Genomic DNA, 20,249 nt, shown 5'->3' on the forward strand with positions numbered 1-20,249 from the left:
GACTAAGACCCTAAATCATTACCAGAAGTGGATATTTATAATTTCCTATGGCCAAAGTAATGGATTGGCTTTCTTGTACTCCTTACACATTTACAGCAAACAAATATGGCTCTCTCCCAACCAATGCATTTAAACCCCCAAATGATTGACTCACAAGTGTGCCAAATTACCCCAAACACCAGGCCATTTACGATGTTAAACCATCACCATGGTGAATGACTTACTTCATTAAATCACATTTTATTGTTTTACGGGGCTCTGACTGTAACATTATAATACTCGCCATTCCCTAAGCTGCTGTAATCTTTGTAGCCATACAAACTTACACAAATTTACACAAACACTCAATAGTAATTGTAGGATTACCTCACCCTTTCTCCGTTCTTCTCGCATCCATTCCCTAATCTATTTGAGCTATAATGTGAACTTAACAGTGCTCAAACTGAACGTTAATAAGGACATTTAGTGAAATGAATACAGCCCTCCATATCAAGTTTACATAGTGTTTTTATAACCGCCTGGGGAATAGCTAATTAAAACCACCCTGTGTGAAGTGCTAATGGTCTCTTGACAGATTGTGGTAAACATGGATATCCCTTACACAAACAAAGAAAACTGTTATTATGGTGATAAATCAACTTTGCAACACATGTAGGATGGTGATTGAAGACATTTAGTTTGTTAAATGTGTAAAATTGAGTTATCTAAACAATACAGATGATTAGGATTCATTTATGTTAACTCAAATAACCCATAAAACTTGTAAAATGTACAACCACACGTCGACTTGTTGCTTGGTTTTGCTTTTATTTCTTAATAGTGAGTTGTTGGTGTGTCTGCCCACAGAAAATGAACCATCTATGTTTGACTTGGGGTCAAACGGAGGTGCAACCCCAGTCGGTGGTTTTATCTACAGGGGATGTCAGTCAAGAAGACTTTATGGAAGTTATGTATTTGGAGACAAAAATGGGTATGTTCCCTTATTAAAGGATGTGATATTAAAATTATTAATTATGCTAAATTACTTTCTATCTTTTCACTCCTAGTACAACTTATATCTTATCTTGTATCACTCCTAGTACAACTCGTATGTATCTTATATACAGATAAACACAGTCAGAGATACAAAATAGTTATGTTTCCAAAAAAACAGATATTGAGGTCCCATTTTTATATTCCTCCTCACTGCTAGAGTTTAGTGGTAATCATTCAACTGCGAAAGGAAACTGCCATCTTTCCTGTGTTTTGACTGTGCCAACACACGCACACTGACTTGCCACATACCCCAACGAGGAAAAAGAGCTTTTTCAGGGTAAATTGAGAACAGGTTTCCTGCCAGGTCAATTGGCTGCCGGTATATGTTTTTCACACTTTGCACTGATTTGTAATTCATCCTCCTTCACTATCAGCCTGCCTTTTTTGTCAACAGTGAGAGATAAACTGTAGAAAAGAAATTGTTCCTGGAAATCCAAAGCAGTAAATTATCCCTAATGTTTTGTAATGTCATTTTGTTTTTTGTAACAAGCAAGATGTTCACTCAAATCTGAAGCATCGTAAATGATAGGCAGCAAAGAGTATTGGAGTATTTATGATTTAAACCTCTGACTGTATGATTGTTTCAGGAACTTCAGAATTCTCCAGAGGCCTTCAGAAGACAGATCGTGGCAAGAGAAGCCTCTTTGTCTTGGTACTAGCAGTTCCTGCGGTTCCTCGCTGGTAGGCCACATCCTGGGGTTTGGCGAAGATGAATTAGGTCAGTGAGCTCTCAATAAGCTTTATGTGTGTTCATTTCACCGCAAATTTTGTGTGCTTCTGTCGTAACCTTTATTCATGGTTCTGTCAAGGTTTCTTAAAAACTATATTACGCAAAGCATATACGTTACTGTTCAAAAGTTTGGGGTCAATAAGAATTTTTTTTTTTTTTTTTTCGTATTCAACAAGGATTCATTAAATTTTTCAAAAGAAACAGTAAAGTCATTTACATAGTTACAACTAAATATCTATATCAAATAAATGCTCTTCTTTTATACTTTCTGTTTATCAAAGAATCCATCCTGAAAAAAAAAAAAAATTGGTTTCCACAAAAATATTAAGCGGCACAACTGTTTTTATCTAGGATAATAAGAATAAAGGAGTTATGGAGTAATGACTGTCTACTGTGCCATGACAGGAATTCATTACATTTTAAAATATTTTTTTTTAAATAGACACCAGTTATTTTAAATTGTAATAATATTTTACAATATTAGTGTTTTTCTGTATTTTTTTCTTTCAAAAATCTTAATGACACCAGTACAGTGTAAGTACAGACATTTCTCAAAAGAACTAACGCAAAAGAGCAAACAAAGGATTTATTTAGTTTAGACAAGGTCTAATGAAGCAATCGTTTTACATTAAAATGTGTATACCGTAGTCAAAGGAAGGAGAAAAAATGCTGCTGGAATCCAAGAATCATCTGAATGATACAGAACAGAAAGAAAACCAATCCCTTGTCCTACCTCCCACTTTCAAATATCTTTCCTCCAAGGAACATTCTGGTATGAAACCATACTTCTTTAGTTTCCTGACAGATAACTTCCTCTTTTTTGCTGCTGACAGACAGTATGATTGGAAATCAAAGGTCAGCGCAGTCTGTCAGCATATAGGGTTTATATGTGCAATCTCCTGCCTTTCCTTACGTGCACATTTAACATTGGTAACAACTGATTTTTTGCACACTAGAATAGTAATGGGGTTCATTTATGTGAACTTGATGCCAGCCCCTCTGACAGTCCATTGCTAAAGCAAAGTTATGCCCACTCGCTGCTGCTGCTAGGCTGTACTTTCTGCCACCATGTAATATCCCCACAGCTCAGTGCATCACAGGGAACATAAACTCTCGAATCCAAACACTAGGTCAAGTGTGACAGAGAATAAATCTCGTGCTTTGCCAAGAGTGGGCCTCTGTGAGGGAGAGATAGCATTTGTTACTGATTTGTAAGAGGGATTCAGTGGAAGGCTGTACTGGAGACCCACATGGCAGTCTCCTGACACATGTTTACAATCTGTGCACAGTACTGCAAGCTTGCTCCTCATTAAATTACTTGCATGAGGATTTAATGAGCCCCTCTCGAAACCCTCTCATACCCCAGTGTCAAGTGCACCGAGTAGGAAGGAAGGAAGGTGAGAGAAGACAAATGAGATCCCTCAAAGACTTACATGTTTTCTTTCCTCTGCAGGTGAGGTCTACATCCTCGCCTCCAGCAAAAGCACGGTGTTACAGTCGCACAGCGGAAAACTCTACAAGTTGGTGGACCCCAAAAGGTGCGTTTAGCTTTGAATACACAGAGAAACATATTGTATACAATAGAGTTTATGCAACAGCCTCTCTGTTTTTCCGTTTTCATTGTTCGCATGTGAAATATGTGATGTTACCGCTGAGCAATGCTAATATTGAAACTTGCATAATTAATTCCATTTTTATTCCGCTTTGCAAAACATCCCCTGGTATTTTTCTTACATGCTATGGTTTGCACATCTGTGTGGTTAGTTCATACCAAGAGAGAGGTTATTTTAAAGAATGTTAAAACTGGTTTTGTACATGCAATGAAAGTCAAAAGCAACATTGAACTGCATTGACTTTCATTGTGTGGACAAAAACACTGAGACATTTTACAAAATAGCTTTTTTTTGTGTTCCACGGAGAAAAAAAAAAAAAAAAAGGTTTGAAACGACATAAGGGTGAGTTAATAATGACAGAATGTTCATTTTGGGGTGAACTATCCCGTTAAAGCATTACTCGTTTTCACTCACAGACATGCACAACGAGTCTAGCTTCCCTTAAACAAATCATCACACAACTGCCGGTCTTGGCCAACAAAAACCTCAGCCATAATTGGAGAGTAAGCATACCATTTCCAAATGTTAGTGTAACGTGTTTCTAACACCAACACAGTCAAGTTGGCTTGGACAGCGCTGGTTAACTAGTGAGCCTGTGTGGTCGGTTGGGTGTTTTCCTTGCTTTGACAGGACTTACACACCTGTCTTCAACAGAGGGAATGTTTTCCTTGAGAACCTTGAGTACGTTCATATGTTGGTGAATCTGCGGCCGAACAAAATGTATCCAATTGACATACATGTGCACGGGTTCACGGCAAGAGATTCAACAAATGTGAATGGAGTCGGTTAAAGGACTTAATCATTTCTGTATGCTCATGGGCTTTTTTCAATATGGCTTAATTTACCCCGTGTGTTTTATACCACTAAAAGCCACTTTTATGATAGATCTTGAAAATATGTCATTCTCACCAAGCCAAGTACATATGAAAGGCATATCATCTATTAGAAATGAGCATATGAATTCCCACACAGCAATTGCCAAAAGTGTTTGCATGTTTAATAGATCAGATATATCATTTCCAAAAAAAGGAACATTACAATAGGCACAGGCAGATCTGTCAAGTCTCTAATTCAAACCAATCGCTCATGAAACTTGTTTTTGTGCTTTCTACGCCATTCAAAATCCTTTTACTGGACCTTTTTACAACATTAGAACTATATAAATTACCCACAATTATCAGGTGAAATAATTTAAAACTCGAATAGAATCTCTTTTTTTATATTTAACGAAAAAAAAGCAAAAAAATACATTTTGTTCATTAGTCACACGCAAAATTGTGCACAAATCGTACACTGAATATTAGCTTATTTGGTCTGTCATATGACAAAGCACTGAAATTCAAAAAAGCTGAAATGTCATGTTGTATTCAATCTCACATTTTAATAATTTGCAGATCCATAATTCAATAATACCACCTGTTAGTTTACACAGTTGTATGTTTCTAATGAGGACACAGTTGTATTTCAGTTGGTCTTGTGTAAATCCAGAAAAAAGCATTCTGGATAAAAACTTTATAATAGACATCCTTATTTAAGTGAGGACTGAAGGCTGTGAAAATTAAAACTGAAAAGCATTCCAGAGAAAAGTTAAAAATAATATCCTAGTGAATATCCAAGAGGTGACTGTCACTTTTTTCACAATTATTTGGAAGTGGAAGCAACCCAGACATTGTTCCTCTAAACTCTAAACCTCTAAACATACAAACAGGAAGCAGAAAGGCTAATGGTCACTTTGAAAAAGCTACAAAGTTCAGTATCTAAACCATGCAGAGGTGCACCAGTCAATTATAAGATAAGAGTTCTTTGTAACACTGACAGGTATAGGGGAACATGAGATGGCACATCTTGCAGTTTTGGTCCAGATAAGACCTAGATTCAAAGCAATATGTGTGGCATAAATCTAACACCGCCCACATCTTGGTGTACACTATACCTGCAGTGAAGTATGCTGGTGAACACATCATGGGTGGCTATGTTTCATCAGCACGAAATGGGTATCTTAGCTGCTTTTCCACCGAAATTACTCAGAACAATTTGTCCCAGGAACTTTTTTTCCCCCTCAGACCTGTTGCTGTCTGCATTTCCATCATGATCTAAAGTACTGTGAAGATTAAGTCCGGTGACATAGGACTGCGCGAAACTTTCCAGTTCCATCTGGATTTCGTCCTCCGCAAATAAGCTCAATAAAGCCTGAACCTCGTCGTCGGCCCATCTGTCATATTTTTAGGGTGCGTGCACACTTGTAGTACCGTTCGTTTGGCTCATTTGGTCCGGACTAAAAAAAAAAAAAACAACATTTAGTCCTGGTCCAATTAGCGTTCATATTGGCAATTTTATCTCCGAACCAAAAGATACTGAACCTACAGGCATAGGGATACATTCACAACCTGATTGGTCAGATTTTATGACGTATTGCCTATTTTGAGACGGAACTTACCGAACATCCAAAACAATGCTGTGTGCTGCAGTAAATGTGCTTGTTGTGTGTGCATAGCCTGCATATGATGGTATTTTGTCCAGCTGGGAACTTGTGAAGAGCTTATAAAATGTGTAAAGGAGTCAAAACAGCGGCAGGAATCCCTCCATCACACACTCAAACGATCTGCTGCGTGGAGACTCATCTGATGCCTGTGATGGGCAAACTCGCGACTATGACGAGAAAAACCGATATGCGTGAGGATTCTGTCCTTTTTAGGGTCTCATCTTCCTGTTTTTGGTTCCGTTTACATGTCTTTGGTCCGTGTTGCGTTCATATATCATTCGAACCGCACCAGAGTTCGTTTGGAAGCGGACCGAGACCCATCTTTTCAGCGGTCTCGGTCTGCTTGTTTGGTGCGCACCAGGGTTCGGATGGCAGCGTTCACATGCTCAAATGAACCGCACTAACAGAGCAATCACACCACGGTTCGTTTTAATCGAGCTAAACACGCCAAGTGTGAACGCAACTCCATAGTTGATTCGAATAGCAAACAACTCTTACTGCACGCACCGCAACAGACTTTTAAAAATGGTGGTTGAAATAAAATGCTGCGTGGAGTCAACCAATCAAAATGCTGCGTGAACTCAACCAATTAGCATGTTCAGCACCCATGTCCCACCCCCGAAAGTTCTGGAACTTTGGAAAAGTACTACCTAGCGAGCAGGTACTTTCTGAGGGGGAAATTTTTACTTTGAACTTCATTTAGACCCTGGTTCCTGCGGTCGAGTACCACTCCAAAGTCCTTAGTTCATGGGAAAAGTTCCTGTGGTGGAAATGCAGGTCTTGTTAACAATAAAGAGAAATATGTATCAGTCTGCAAAAACGCTAGAAATTACAGTAACATAAATGTCAGTGCCCTACCCTGTCAAAGTCCAATCTTAATCCAAACATTTTTCCAGTCCAGACTGAAACCTGGAGCAAATCTGCCTGGAAGAATGAACCAATATCACATTTAATAAATAAATAGAGATTGACATTACTGCAAAAAGTGACTTTTAAAAATATAAGATTTTGTATATTGAATCATTATGCTATGAAACTATGAAATGCAGATATCGCCGAGAACATTTACATGTAGGAATTCAGCAAGGATTGAGAGAAAATTGCTTGAAGGCCTGAATATTTTTGCAAGGCACTGTATACCCAGGTGACGACAGTGCCACCCAAGTCTAATGCTATTAATTACCACAGATGTTTCCATGAGTCTCCTAAACAAGGCCCCTCAAACTTACTTTATTTATGTTTTCTGGCATTGCTGCATTTTTCCAAAGAACAATTCTTTCCACCATTGATTGGAGTTGTTTAGTCTGTCAGACCTGTGGTGTTGGGTTCACTGTTTTATACATCTTGTCACTTTTTGTGATCTAATTACCAAATAAAAGAGGTGATATAACAATTCTGAGTGACTAGCACTGTCAAGTGGGGTGGTCCAGCATTTATTTCAAGTTTCTACATTTACATCTTTCCTGTATCCTTTAACCTTTGCGTTCTGGCTAGGGTTGAGAGCTTTAAAATAGCCACATTGTTACGATTTTGATCTGCTGCATTGCACTTTTGGGTTGTACAACTGTGTGGTCGGAGAGCGGGCATTAAATATCATATATGAAAGTCAAGCATTTGAGATGTTGCAGTAAACCTTACCAGGATGACTGCACCCATCCGAGTTTGTTTAGCAGTCCGTTAACGTAGAATAATAAATAGGCCACCGCACATAGAAATGTATGCATGTCCAAAATGGACAATAGAGAGACTGTAGGATTGTTTATTGGCCGGTGGCAATAACTGAGAATATGCCAGTAACTGAACTATTTATAATTTGTTTTTTTTTTTTGTTTTTTTTTTTGGTAATATAAAACATAAACTGACGCACATCCTCCGTCTTTTTCCATTTTTTTTTTTTTTTTTTTACTAGTCCAGTGTATTCAATATTGAAATCAGTAGCAGCTCCTAACTGTGAATTTGGGTAGGGCAAATTCTGGGTCCTAGCGCTAGTATATGATAAATATTTTGCTTTATATTCTAATCACTAAACACACGCAGAACACTTTTGGCAGAATTCTGATGTCCTTGTGTTAAATGCTCAAATGTTGATTGATAGGCTTTTAGTACACGCTCATAGAATGCCATGTTACAATTGACTTAATGTATTGTTTATTGCCTCCAAATGTTGTTTTAGAATGTTACAAGTTGTGTAGGAAATTATGTGAGGAAAAGAAACTCATTTTTCAGAACAAACCTAAAACAAACACAACAGAACTATATAAAAGGCTATTCACATGAGCATGTTTAAACTAAAGGATTTAAACTTTCATTAATTTGGTACGTTACTCCACATAGGAAAACAGACATGTTACTGACCTGATGCAGAATGATATACACATAGCTGAAGCCGATTGATATCGCCTTGGTCTGGAGCGAGGTTTATGCAAGGTAATGTGAAAATAAGCTGGGCAGTTTTAAAATCTGCCCCAATGGCTCTCTATTAGAGCGTGCTGCAATTCCATTTTTCACCATAGATTTACATTGGAAAATTGTGGGAGAGCTGGGGATGGCTCAGGCACCCTCTGCCCCGCTTAATATCATAATACATGCCTACCGAAGCCATGCACTAAATTTTAATATATCCTGCTCACTTTATGACTTAAATAGTCTAAAAAATCCCAAAATATTTGTTGCAGAATGCTGAACACATTTGCAATTTATTATTGCTTCAGTTTATTTAAAATTCTATGTTTTGGATGAATATTTTGGTGGGGATCTGCCCCACCTGTCCTTACAGATGAGCCACGGCTGATTGAAATGTTATCTAAAAAAAAAAAAATGTTGCTCTGTAAACAAAGTTCATCACATATAAGATACAAGAAGTGATAACTTAATAGCAATGTTTTTGGAATATACAGTCTGTTCTGATATCTGTATAAGAACATCCACACATACAGTATCACAGAAAGCCAGAAATGTTTGAGGAACGCATCACAGAAACACATTTCTCATTGCTTTTTCACTAAAATAGATGCAAGCATTGCAGGGTTTTGGTTGAGTGACTTCTTTAGTGACTTTTATTCACTCGCTGCATTTTCGAGCGGCAGAACTTAAGATATGTCAGAAAGCAAATATAAAAATGTATCTTCCATGACATTGGACTTTGTTGGCTGAATGTGTTGAATAGTTTCTTTAGAAGCGCTTTTCTGTAGCTATATTGAGGTTGCAAATTCCTCTAGGCCTAAGTGTGTGTCAAGATATACAAACACTTTAAATAGTGCTCACATTCTCCTGGTCCCCATCTCTCACAAGTCTCCTTTATTTCATGGTCTGTCCTAAATCTCTCCCGCTCACAACCGTGTTCCTCCCCTTGACAAAGACCCTTAGGGGTGGCACTGAATGGCCTACAGCTACAATACACAGTAAATTTTTTGATACAATGTATCCACAAAGAGGTGCTAACAAAAGAGACAGATGACAAAAAGGACAGAGGAGTCACACAGAGTGCCTTGATGAAGCCTTTTTTGCCGTGCTCGAACACTCCTCAGCTCTTCGCCCCTCTACCCGTGCACTTGCTTTCATCAAATAACTCAACAGTTTCTTACTATCAAAGCCAACAAGTTAAGCCAAGACATATTAAACTGTCTTATAAAGCAAAGCTCAGAGATACAGGATGAGTGGCCGCACACGGAATCCGAATTCCTCAGAAAGTACTGCAGATTTCCACAGAATTGAATTCATTCACCAAGTTCTACATGTCTTCCATCCCTTGCATTTTCAGTTGTGAAATATTGTGGCTTATTAATTATGCTTTCAGCTACACATCCAAATTGATTCCACATAATTCAAAATTACTACTTCTAAAATCAGCATAAGCGGCACCAAAAAATCCACAACTTTCACGACTTCCTCAGCTTCAGTGTAGATGATTTCTCCCTAGGTGGAGCATGCATAACAGGGAGGAAAACTGGGAGTATGGCTAGCATATTGTGCCAAACAATCCTTGGATGGACAAAAAGAGTGGCTGGGCAGCTGATGTGTTCAACCTCCCATTCAAGCTACAGGACAGTCTTAAACTAATAAGCTGGGGCGTTCTTTTAATTTATCAGTCTGTGTTTTATGCAAGTGGCCTCACAGAGTTGATACATTCCCACAGTGCCTGTTGACCCAGCTGTCTTTGTCAAGTGCCACGGCAGCAGGTGTTGTTTTCATGGCCACCCTGCCAGTAATACAAACTGTTTAGTAGCGCCGCTGACCCCGACGTCATTAACAGTGTTAGCCCAATCCTCTAGGGAGCGCCTCTTTCCCTCCCTCCCTCTCTTTCTTTTTCACTATCCATCTCTATTTCTTTCTCTTCCTCATCTTTTCTGTCTCTCTGTTTTTAACAACGTAACAGCCTGTCACAACAACACAAAAAACAAAAAAAAGTGTGGATGAAAGACAAGGGAGACCTGATATGGGTGCTGAAAGTGTTAGAGGGGAGCATGGGAACTGCTCCCCCACCAGACCCCCCAGTGCATCCTGCCAGAATTCCCTTGTTACCACCCTATTCCTGCCATCAGTCACTAAAGCTGTCAGGGAAACTCAGAGATCCAACAACCCATTTTCTCATAGACACTCCTAAGGCTGGTTCACACTGTCCTGACGAGCACCAACATCCAACGGTTGTTGGGTTTGGTTAAACTTGTTTCAGTTTGTTAAACCTGTTGGCATCTCTTGTCAACAAATTAGCAAGTTCAGTTGATGTTTGGAATATCACACTTCATTGTGAACTGTTGCCATGACAAGGTAAGCATCCCTGCCAGCTCCATAGAAACAAATGTGCACAGGAGCGGCAACTGCCTTGGTGGAGCAGGAGAAATAGGACTGTCAATCACAATTAATCAAAATTGTTGTAGTCTATGTGTCAAAACAATTTGTGTTATTGCTGGACTATGGGACTGTGTTAAAATATGTAATATATATGCAATGTCACACGAATAGCTGTGCGGTATGGCTGTATATCAGCACGGCTGTGATTCGGTCGTAGGTAACCACAGCGTGCTGATATACAGCCATATCGCATGGCTACAAGTGTGATATTGTGTTTATACAACAGTTTGATGGCACGAGTGTTTAAATAAATAAGAACAACAACGGAGTTTCTTTAAAAACCCTCCTTTGTGCAGCACTACTTCCTTCCGCCATGGATTCAAATCTCAAGTTGACAGTTTGAGCCTCCGTTACTAATTCTAAAACTTCACTTCAGAACTAGTAATGAAGGAACATTGAGTCGCTTCATTGAAGCTTATTGTATTATGTAGAGTATTATGGTATTAGGAGAGAGAGATCGACTAAACGAGTATCTGCATTCATTCTTCAGGTCGATGTCCATAATATTATATCCATTATAAAAAAAATCAGTTTGAATGTCCGCAGAGGAACGCGACATGTTTGTCTTTGCCCTTTTAAAAGTTCCCACAGTGCTAAAACAACTTCCTTGTTCTGACTCACTCATAAAGAGAGTCTTTGCTGCCATCTAATGGCGTAATAATGTAACTTTTACTGATACTATTGACAGACCCTTTCTCAATACCAAATATGGCATATTATTCATATAAAATAATATTTATTGAACAATATTTAAATGAACAACAATATATAAAAGGCAAACACAATCAAACAATTCAGTCAAACGTACAAAAGTAGCACTCCAGTACAGGATTTAAGTTAAATGTAGCCTAAATATAAAGTTATAAAATTAAATTTTCCCTTTAACCCAAATCGTTTTGCTCTGGAACAAGTCATAGTTTAGTCCAAAGATTGCCTGTTTGATATACCCCAAATTAATTATATTTTTAACCACTATCTACATAAGAGTCAGCGGCAAATACCCGAATGACTGGCCGAGATTAAGCTGTTCTCTGTGGGTACATGAGCACTGAACGGCCACTGACGGCCTGGAGCTCGCATCTGCCAAAGCGTCAAAAAAATTGTAAAATAGGTCCTGTGTTTATATATGAGTCACATATTTTAGGTCTAAATAATTAAATGCTCGCCGAAAAAACTCTTTTAACTACATTTCGTATCATAACAACAGTAGTATTTCTAAAAAAATATGGTAGATTTGCTCGACCGCCATGACAGTCTCCGCAAGCGGAGTGATACAAATGGTGAAACAGTACCAGTGCAGATACTAGGAGAATATCACACGGCTCTCAGCCAATCAGATTCGAGAACCAGAAAGAACTGTTGTACATATATATATATATATATATATATTATATTAAAAAGATATATATCCTAAATTATCATGTATTAACAGAGTAGCTTACCCAAAAAGTATAGTTCTGTCATCATTTACGTCATGTCATTCTTTTACATCATTCGTCATAACTTTCATTTATCTTCAAACAAATGAACATAATAATTTTTTATGCCAGCCATAAAAGTCCATACAGTAAAAATGTACATGCATCTAAAAGCACAAAAAACAGTAAAAGTAATCCATGTGATTTAAGCAGTTTAATCCAAGTCTTCTGAAGAGATACAATCACTTTATATGATGAACAGATATAATTTTGCCTTTTAATCATTTATAAAAATTGACGAACGCACATACATAGAGCTCATCAAATACGGTAAACATGGAACCATGCTTGCTTGACGCACGAGTACCAATGAGGTTTGTCGGTACATTGGTACTGTAGCTTGATATGAGATGTGTAGCAAACTGGGATGAAGTACTTTCAATCCTGGGCTTTCAGTCTGAACCATTAAAGGTAACTTCTGCACCACTAGTGGCATGAAACAGAACTGCAAAATGTAATTATTGTTTACCAGAGATGGGCACAAATACATCAAAACGTATTTAGTTACAAATTACAAATACTTACTCATCAAATGTATTTAAATAAAATACAAAATACTGCTGTGAAAAATGTATTTAGTTAAAATACAAGTAATTTGTAATTTGAAAATACAAAAATACAAAGTAACAGTGGAGTTAGATGCACATAAGAGAGAGTTGCTCTCTTTGCTATATAATATCCAAAGCATTTGAAAAGCACTAACAACTATTTAACAGTAGCATTCAGGTAAGACATAATACATATTTTGAATAATCAAATGAAAAAACACTGCACAGTCCTCACTGTATGAATTAAATATAGATTGATGATCCTTATAAAGATACTGAAGTTATTCAGTCAGGAGCAGTGAGTGATTTTCTCTTTTGTTTCTTGATTAACATTAATGACAGACAGCAGCAGGTTTATTAAGCTGCTGTCACTTTAAGAACGAACGCACGAATCGAATATACTGACACACATTCAGTTTTCACTTGACCCACCCATCCGTGAATTATCCGCAGCTCCCACGGCTATAACAACAATCATTAGACAGCGCACGTCACACTCTAGCTAGCAAGTCAATTCACAAGTTCTAGCTACTGTATTTGTGCTAATCTTCTGTCCTATAATGACATTCAGTGAATAATATCTGATAGTATAGTTTTACTAAATACTTTACCTTAAAGCACTTTAACTGAGCACAAAAGCAGCTTCTTTACTTGCTTCTAACCTTGTTCACAATGACCACACTGGAATGGATCCAACAGGATGCGTCACGTGATTTGCTTGCATCTAACCAACAAAACCGATAGGCTATTTGATAGTCCTTTTAAGGCAGGTAAGAGATTTGTTCCAGAAACATTTTTTGTTATGCTGGTTGAAAGTCTCTTCATATTCTGATAGCAATCACTAAGTTAAGTGGTCTAAATGTATTTATATATATATATATATTGTCTGTGGAAGGCGTAGGACAATAAAAGGTTTGTCCAATTATTGCATTCGGTCCGAATGCAATGATACGATTTCCAACCTGCCTGTCAATGTATGTATTTTCATACCGGCTGTGCCAGGTGTTGCATAAGCCCACAGTTTGTACACTCTTCAAAAGTCTCTGCACATTAAACTGCATTTAGTATTTTAACATAGAAAAAATGACACACTTCACTTTTAAATACTGTGATTCTACTTCCATTCTTTCCACAACCCTCAGCGTTAAGCACAGGATCATTGGCCACCTAACTTTCCAATACACCACCTCTAGTGAGATACACAGGATGTGAACTCACCAAGAGCTCTCGAGCCTGTTTCCCATAGAGTTACTGCTTCACTGGAGTCCAATTACAGTGTGTTTGTGTGTGTGCTGGCCTGTTGGGTATGTCAACAGCCCTGCTGCTCACTAATAGACAGCCTTCAAGAGATTTGCCTGGCTCATTAAGCAGTGTGTTTAGCTGAGTGATGCATAAGAATGTTTGGAGAGCCGAACTTCGGACAGGTTCATCACAAGCCACTTACTTTGACACTGAGGTTTTGCATTTGAAATTCATTACGCACAAAAGCCTTATTGTTTCCAGACATTGCTATGCAAAGCCTGAATTTTGTTGTGGGATTGTAGGTATTGCGCACAAACTGTTCGTAGTGCATTAAATTTCCACACACATTGGGCCTCATTTATAAAGCGTGCGTACGCACAGATTTGATCTTAGAGTGTGTGTACGCTTAAATCCACGCCAATGCTCATATTTATAAAAACGGTCTTTGATGTGGAAAAGTGCTTAGCGCCACGTCAGGGTCTGAGCAGACATACACTCTTTTCCTCGATTACTGCAGGTTTTTGGAAATCTAAGCTATTCTTGCAGCTCGCTAAGGATTTGGACGATGACTGGTGATCTTTTATATGTAAATGACATTAATTAGGTGTCGTTTAAAATGCGGAGAACTGAAACCATTCACCTGCACGCAAGTTCAAGATAATTAGCGATTTATAGATTTCACATCGGAAAGAGCGGCGTATGCTCGTTTTCTGTGCGTACATTCATTCTATGAATCACACGTACACACATCGGAGAAATGATCGTAAGATCAAATTTAGGACGGATTCTGCGCAACATTTTATAAATGAGGTAATTAATTTTTAGGTGATATAGGTATAGGTGAGAATATTTAATCCACAAAGATCACTAATCAAATCAATAATTCTCTTTCTGTCTGACTGTTCATACAAAGTAGCATCTTTTCTCACACTTACAGAACTTCTGTTATAGACTGCCAGATGAAACCTAAATGAACACTAATTTCACAGTACAAACATTTTGTCAACTTTGTCAACTACTCGTTTTTTTAAATACCTTTGGTGAATATTTACTTGTACTCTAGTAATTGTCAATGGTTTATTTTGTATAAAGTTTCTGTGAAACAACAGCATATAAAAAGATCAGCATTTTTTATATATTTTTTTCAGCGATAAAAATCAGACGCAACAATTGAGAGATAGACAATTGAGAGGTAGTCTTTGTGTATGGATGCACCAATATTAAAAATTATGGATGATACCAATAAGCTGATAATAGTTTTTATTTTAAAACCAATATTGGACAAATGGCTGATATTAACATTCTGTACTGTTTGTCAAAAATAATGCACTAAAAATGAACATTCAGTCATCACATAGGCATCACATATTATGTACTTAATGTACTTACAGTACATTTTCACATTTGATAAAGTCTTAAGATTAAACAAAGAAAAAAAAATTCTAATGTTGATGTGTTACTGATACTGTATATTGCACATTCCTGAATAAATCACTCCATATTTCAAAAGTTAGCATGACGTCTTCCCACCATAAGATGGCTCATTTGTCTCTAAACAAGTTTTCCACGTATATACTTATTTATGAAATGCTATGCTTTATGAAGGCATTATGAAATACTATGCGTTTGCATGTTTGCGAGTGTTTAATTTGTGAACTGGAAGGGAAAACATGTCTGTGTGTAGAGTGAGAGAAATAGAAACCCTAGTTGACCATCAATGCTCTGTGACTCCTGCAGGCCACAGGTCCCTAAGGAGTGCAGACGGCCGGTGGAGGATCCAGAGATGCTAAGCACCGCTTGCTCCCGTGAATGCAAGAACGGCCACTGTACACCCACTGGCAAATGCTGCTGCAGTGCTGGCTGGGAGGGCCCCTTCTGCTTACGAGGTACAGAGTCAATCAGAGCATTTTCCCTCTGTCTTTAATTTCTAATTGCATGAAACATCCAACCTCTTTCAACATTTTTTCAACTTATTTCTGCTTTTGCATGTCATTCGCAGCCAAATGCGAACCCGCCTGTCGCAACGGTGGGGTCTGCGTGGAGCCCAACAAGTGTCTCTGCAAGGAAGGATTCTCCGGCAACCAGTGCGAGAAAGGAGAGCGAGGAACACGAGGGGACGGTGAGAAAGACAGCATCCTGGAGCACATCATTGACATGACGTCTTACCTGCTGGACCTCACCAGTTATATTGTATAAAAAGCAGGGCAGGATGATAATGCGCTCTTCACCGGTTGGCAGACTGAACGTTATGGAGGCCTTTCAGAGTTTGCCTTCAGGACACCATCCCCAATCTCCAACTGCCCCTCACCTGATCCTCTTCTCCCACCACCATTTTCATGAGCCACAGGCTTTGATCTTCATGCTCCCCTACACCATCTGCACTCCCACCCCTATGCACAAATACACACGTAAAACAATAACAGGGTGGCCAATGGAACCTCAGCGCACAAAGCTAAAGGGGTCGCATGTTGGAGGTACCACGCAGGGTTCTCCGGTTTTTACTGCTGGTATGGTGTGTAAAGTCTGGTCCACTTTAAAGTCAAGTGTCCTGGCAAGAGGACTCACAAAGCACTGGAAGCCCCACATGAGACCAACTCGGATGTTCGGTCCAACCCCAACATGGGCACCGGTTTGTACTACAGGACTAATTGGGATTTTAGGGAGTCAACAGCGCTCATTTAGGAAAGTTAAATGGACAGACAGTCTACCAAACTGAACTGTACCATAAAGAAAATCACTGCCATGGATTCACAGGTTGTTTAAAGAAGGGAGGGGAAGTAGCTGTCAGTACAGCCACAAAACCATACAACAGACTTAGTCTTATCCAGCAGGTCTGTGTATAACTGGAGAATCATTTTGATGGGACTTGATGCCAGTTTACATGCAGTTTAGAAAATGGATCTGCTAAAATGTCATCTATCTTGATATAATTGCTGAAACGATCAATGAGGATCCTGCAAAGTCAAAACTGAATATTGGTTGTATCCCATTGATGTTTCATTTAGATGAAAACTAAAGTGAAATGTAAATCTTTAAGAATGTTCGGACAGTCACTTTTATTACATTAATTTAATAATTAAGATGACTGGTTTGTGGAGAAACTAACCTAAAGAGGTAACTGCTCTGGTTAAAGTTGCAGTATCAGCTATACTATTTTCCTATAGTTGTTCATGACCATGCACGCTGCTTTCATTGCAAATTGTATATCTTATCATATTTTAAAATGTTCATATATCTTCTTTCTGTGAGATATCAAGCACAGAATCTTGTTTTTTTTCATATGGAAAACCCTCGTAAGGTGTTTTTAGCAAATACTACAGCTTTTGTCTCACTTTAAATACAAAGGTTATTTGACAGTCACAATGGGAAGCTTCATTTAATGTTCTCCATATTTTTTTTGTAAACACCAAACCATATTCAGTTTTGTCACATACAAAAGGGAACAAGACTGGTGACTGGTGTACATTTCATATAGTACTGTACTGAGATAAGTACTACTTAGATTTGCCATTGTTTTAATAGAGGAGGGTTTATTTTTTTAAGGAATAATATATGGGAGAGGAGCAGTTTTGCATTAAGCCTGTAAAATCATTTTATGTATTTTACTTAGAGATACTTACACAGTTCCGTTGAAGCTACAACTTATATAAAAATCTGATTTAAATCTATAACATTGTTCTCTTACTATTAAGAGTGCTTTGACAGAAAAAAAAAATTAAAGTTAGATCTTTCCTTCTGACTATGTGATGTTTCTCTAAAACGAGGCTCAAGCTATAATTTTAGAGCCCGTTTTTTATTTTAGTCAATCTGCTCATGATTGAATAGAAGAGACTGTTAAATATGCTATATCATGTCATAAAGACCCCATAGTATCCCTCTAAAAACTGATTCTTTATAGAGCGAAAAAAAAAATGTTTTATACACACAATAGAAGTTGTTGGTTGAGCTCTATCCAGTAGACGAACTAGCAAATTCACTACAACTCAAGTAGAAATACTTCATATTTCCTCATCAGATCAGCAGTTTTATTTACTGAATAACTAATACAACTGAAACTAGACTAATACAAGACCACTAGTACATTCTGTTCAGTTTTAGACTCATTTGTAACCAGCGAGGTCAGGAATATTAACAATGTTTCATTGAGCCCTTTTTTGATGTGATTCTTCTCATTGAAGGTTTACAGCCCCCTCTAAAATAGTCAGGTGTATTCAATGTTTGTAGTATAATCACATATTTCTCTCAAAGACAAGTATAATTAACAACAATCCCCGTGTGTTTATTACTTTCTATTCAGTGCATTTTAGCATTCTTTGTTGCAGTATGTGTAAGGAATCCAAGCTGTAAATCTACTCTTATAATTTTAGCACTTAATGTGAAATCTGCATTGGAGCTGCTGGGAAGGTGTCATGTGAATAGAGTAACCCTGTTTCTTTTATTATTTAAGTAGATACGCCTTAAAGTTATTTAAGTTGTCTACAATGTTTTTACTGTTGTATGTGAAGAAATATGGTCATTTATTGTAAATAACTAGGTTTATCTTGGGTTCTTCTCAGAAATATCAATATGTTTATTAAAGTGTATAGCATGTTTGAGAACTTAATGAATGACTCCTTTACTTTTTTTCTCTAAAATTTGATCCAATTTGTTCAGAATATGTGATATGGGTGGTTTTTCATAAACATTATTATATCAGTCTGTAGGGTGTCTGCAGTAATACACACATGCATATTCTTTGTTTTCTCCTGCTAAACTAAATAAAAAATACAATATTTCCCAGTTAATACAAGCTATCAGAGTTTACATGTGCATCTGGTATCTGTTCTGGTTTAGTGCTGGGAAGTGTCTCATTTCTTGTCACCATCCAAATTTTCTTCTATTATCAAGGTACAGAAAGGTACACTTAGAGGTTGTCAAAAAGGTCAACATTTCCCAGTGTTCATCAAGTGTAGAATGTCAAGTCACCTTCAACAGTTCTGTCGCTCAGATGAAAGTGACGTATTTAAATGAGGGTGTTATATAGTACGCCCACAACAACAACGACAAAAAAGTGTTTGCTTTAAAAATGCCCGTTCAGTGCTGTCCTCTGCAAAGCTTTCCAGAAGCAGTACGTGTTGAGTGTAGGTTGATAGCGTTATTAAATTCCATCTCCAAACATCAATCAGGTTGAGTGGTCGTTATAATAATGAATGAGGACCACCCACATCACCATAGTCACCCCAATGTATTTAGAGTAACGCAATACTAAGTTGTCTGTGCGTTGTTCGGAGCCAATCAAAATTGTGTTGGGGGAGCAGGGCCGATAGGGGTGTATTTGAGTTTATATACTATCTGTGGCATGAATCATTACTTTTCATTTGGAATGGTTTTCTTTCTCTTCCCCAAAGGGCCTTTGCCTGGCTATATTTCATAAACAGTGTAACCCGGCACTCAGCATAAACATGACGAGACTGTATACTAAATATTTGCAAAACTCTGATGGTTGGAAAACTCGCTTATAATATCATATACACAGAATAAAGACTTATCGGGCAGATAATGGGTTTAGATAAGAGAATGACAAGAGATAGCGACATAATACTTTATCTATATTGTATATGATGATATATGTATATTGATGAACTTCCAGGAACACCATACTTAATCTATTAAACAGAACACACACATCTACTTTTATCGCACCCGTGCTTTAGTGGAGTATTCTATTACCTCATATATTTATGTGGCTGTGTCAGTGAGGACTACTGCTGAAGTGTGTGTGGTCATGACTGAGGAAGTCTGAGTCCCTCAGAGCCTCACTGATGAAGCGATGGATCAAAACGCACCCTCAAAATTAGAGCAAACATGCATCAGTGGTCTCTCTTGAGCCACCTCCTTAAACGGATAGTTCATCTAAAAATGAAAATTCTGTGTGAAACACGAAAGCAGAGAAAGAAAGAAGAGCTGTTTTTGTCCGTACAGTGGAAGTCAATAAGATCCAAAAATTTCAAGCACCAAAAAGCACATAACTTTAGCGTAAAGGTAATCCATAAAACTCCAATAGTATAATCACTTTGTATGATGAACGGAGGAAAATTTAAGTGGTTATTTACTGCCAAATCAAAACAACCCGAATTAAATATGGCAATTATAGACCTTAGTCAGGGAAGCGCCATATTTAATTTTTTAAAGAAATGAAAATGAGGCTGTGAGGAATAGAAGTAAAGTATGTTCAATGGATTGCACCGTTGTTTAACAACATGATTATTTCGCTGACAAAATGTCTTTCTG

At 37.8% G+C, this 20,249-nt stretch overlaps 1 protein-coding gene across 1 annotated transcript in view; it reads left to right on the forward strand.

Moving 5' to 3' along the window:
- hhip (hedgehog interacting protein) overlaps positions 1-18,582 on the forward strand; it is a 40,989-nt gene extending 22,407 nt beyond the window's left edge. The window contains exons 9-13 of the mRNA XM_051894732.1: positions 847-970; positions 1,623-1,753; positions 3,219-3,303; positions 15,717-15,865; positions 15,979-18,582. Of these exons, the coding sequence (XP_051750692.1) occupies positions 847-970; positions 1,623-1,753; positions 3,219-3,303; positions 15,717-15,865; positions 15,979-16,175 (686 nt within the window). The 3' untranslated portion in view covers positions 16,176-18,582. The remainder of the gene's footprint in view (positions 1-846; positions 971-1,622; positions 1,754-3,218; positions 3,304-15,716; positions 15,866-15,978) is intronic.
- Positions 18,583-20,249: the final 1,667 nt, after the last annotated feature.

Source organism: Ctenopharyngodon idella, chromosome 1 (assembly GCF_019924925.1).
Source record: "Ctenopharyngodon idella isolate HZGC_01 chromosome 1, HZGC01, whole genome shotgun sequence".
Taxonomy (NCBI): domain Eukaryota; kingdom Metazoa; phylum Chordata; class Actinopteri; order Cypriniformes; family Xenocyprididae; genus Ctenopharyngodon; species Ctenopharyngodon idella.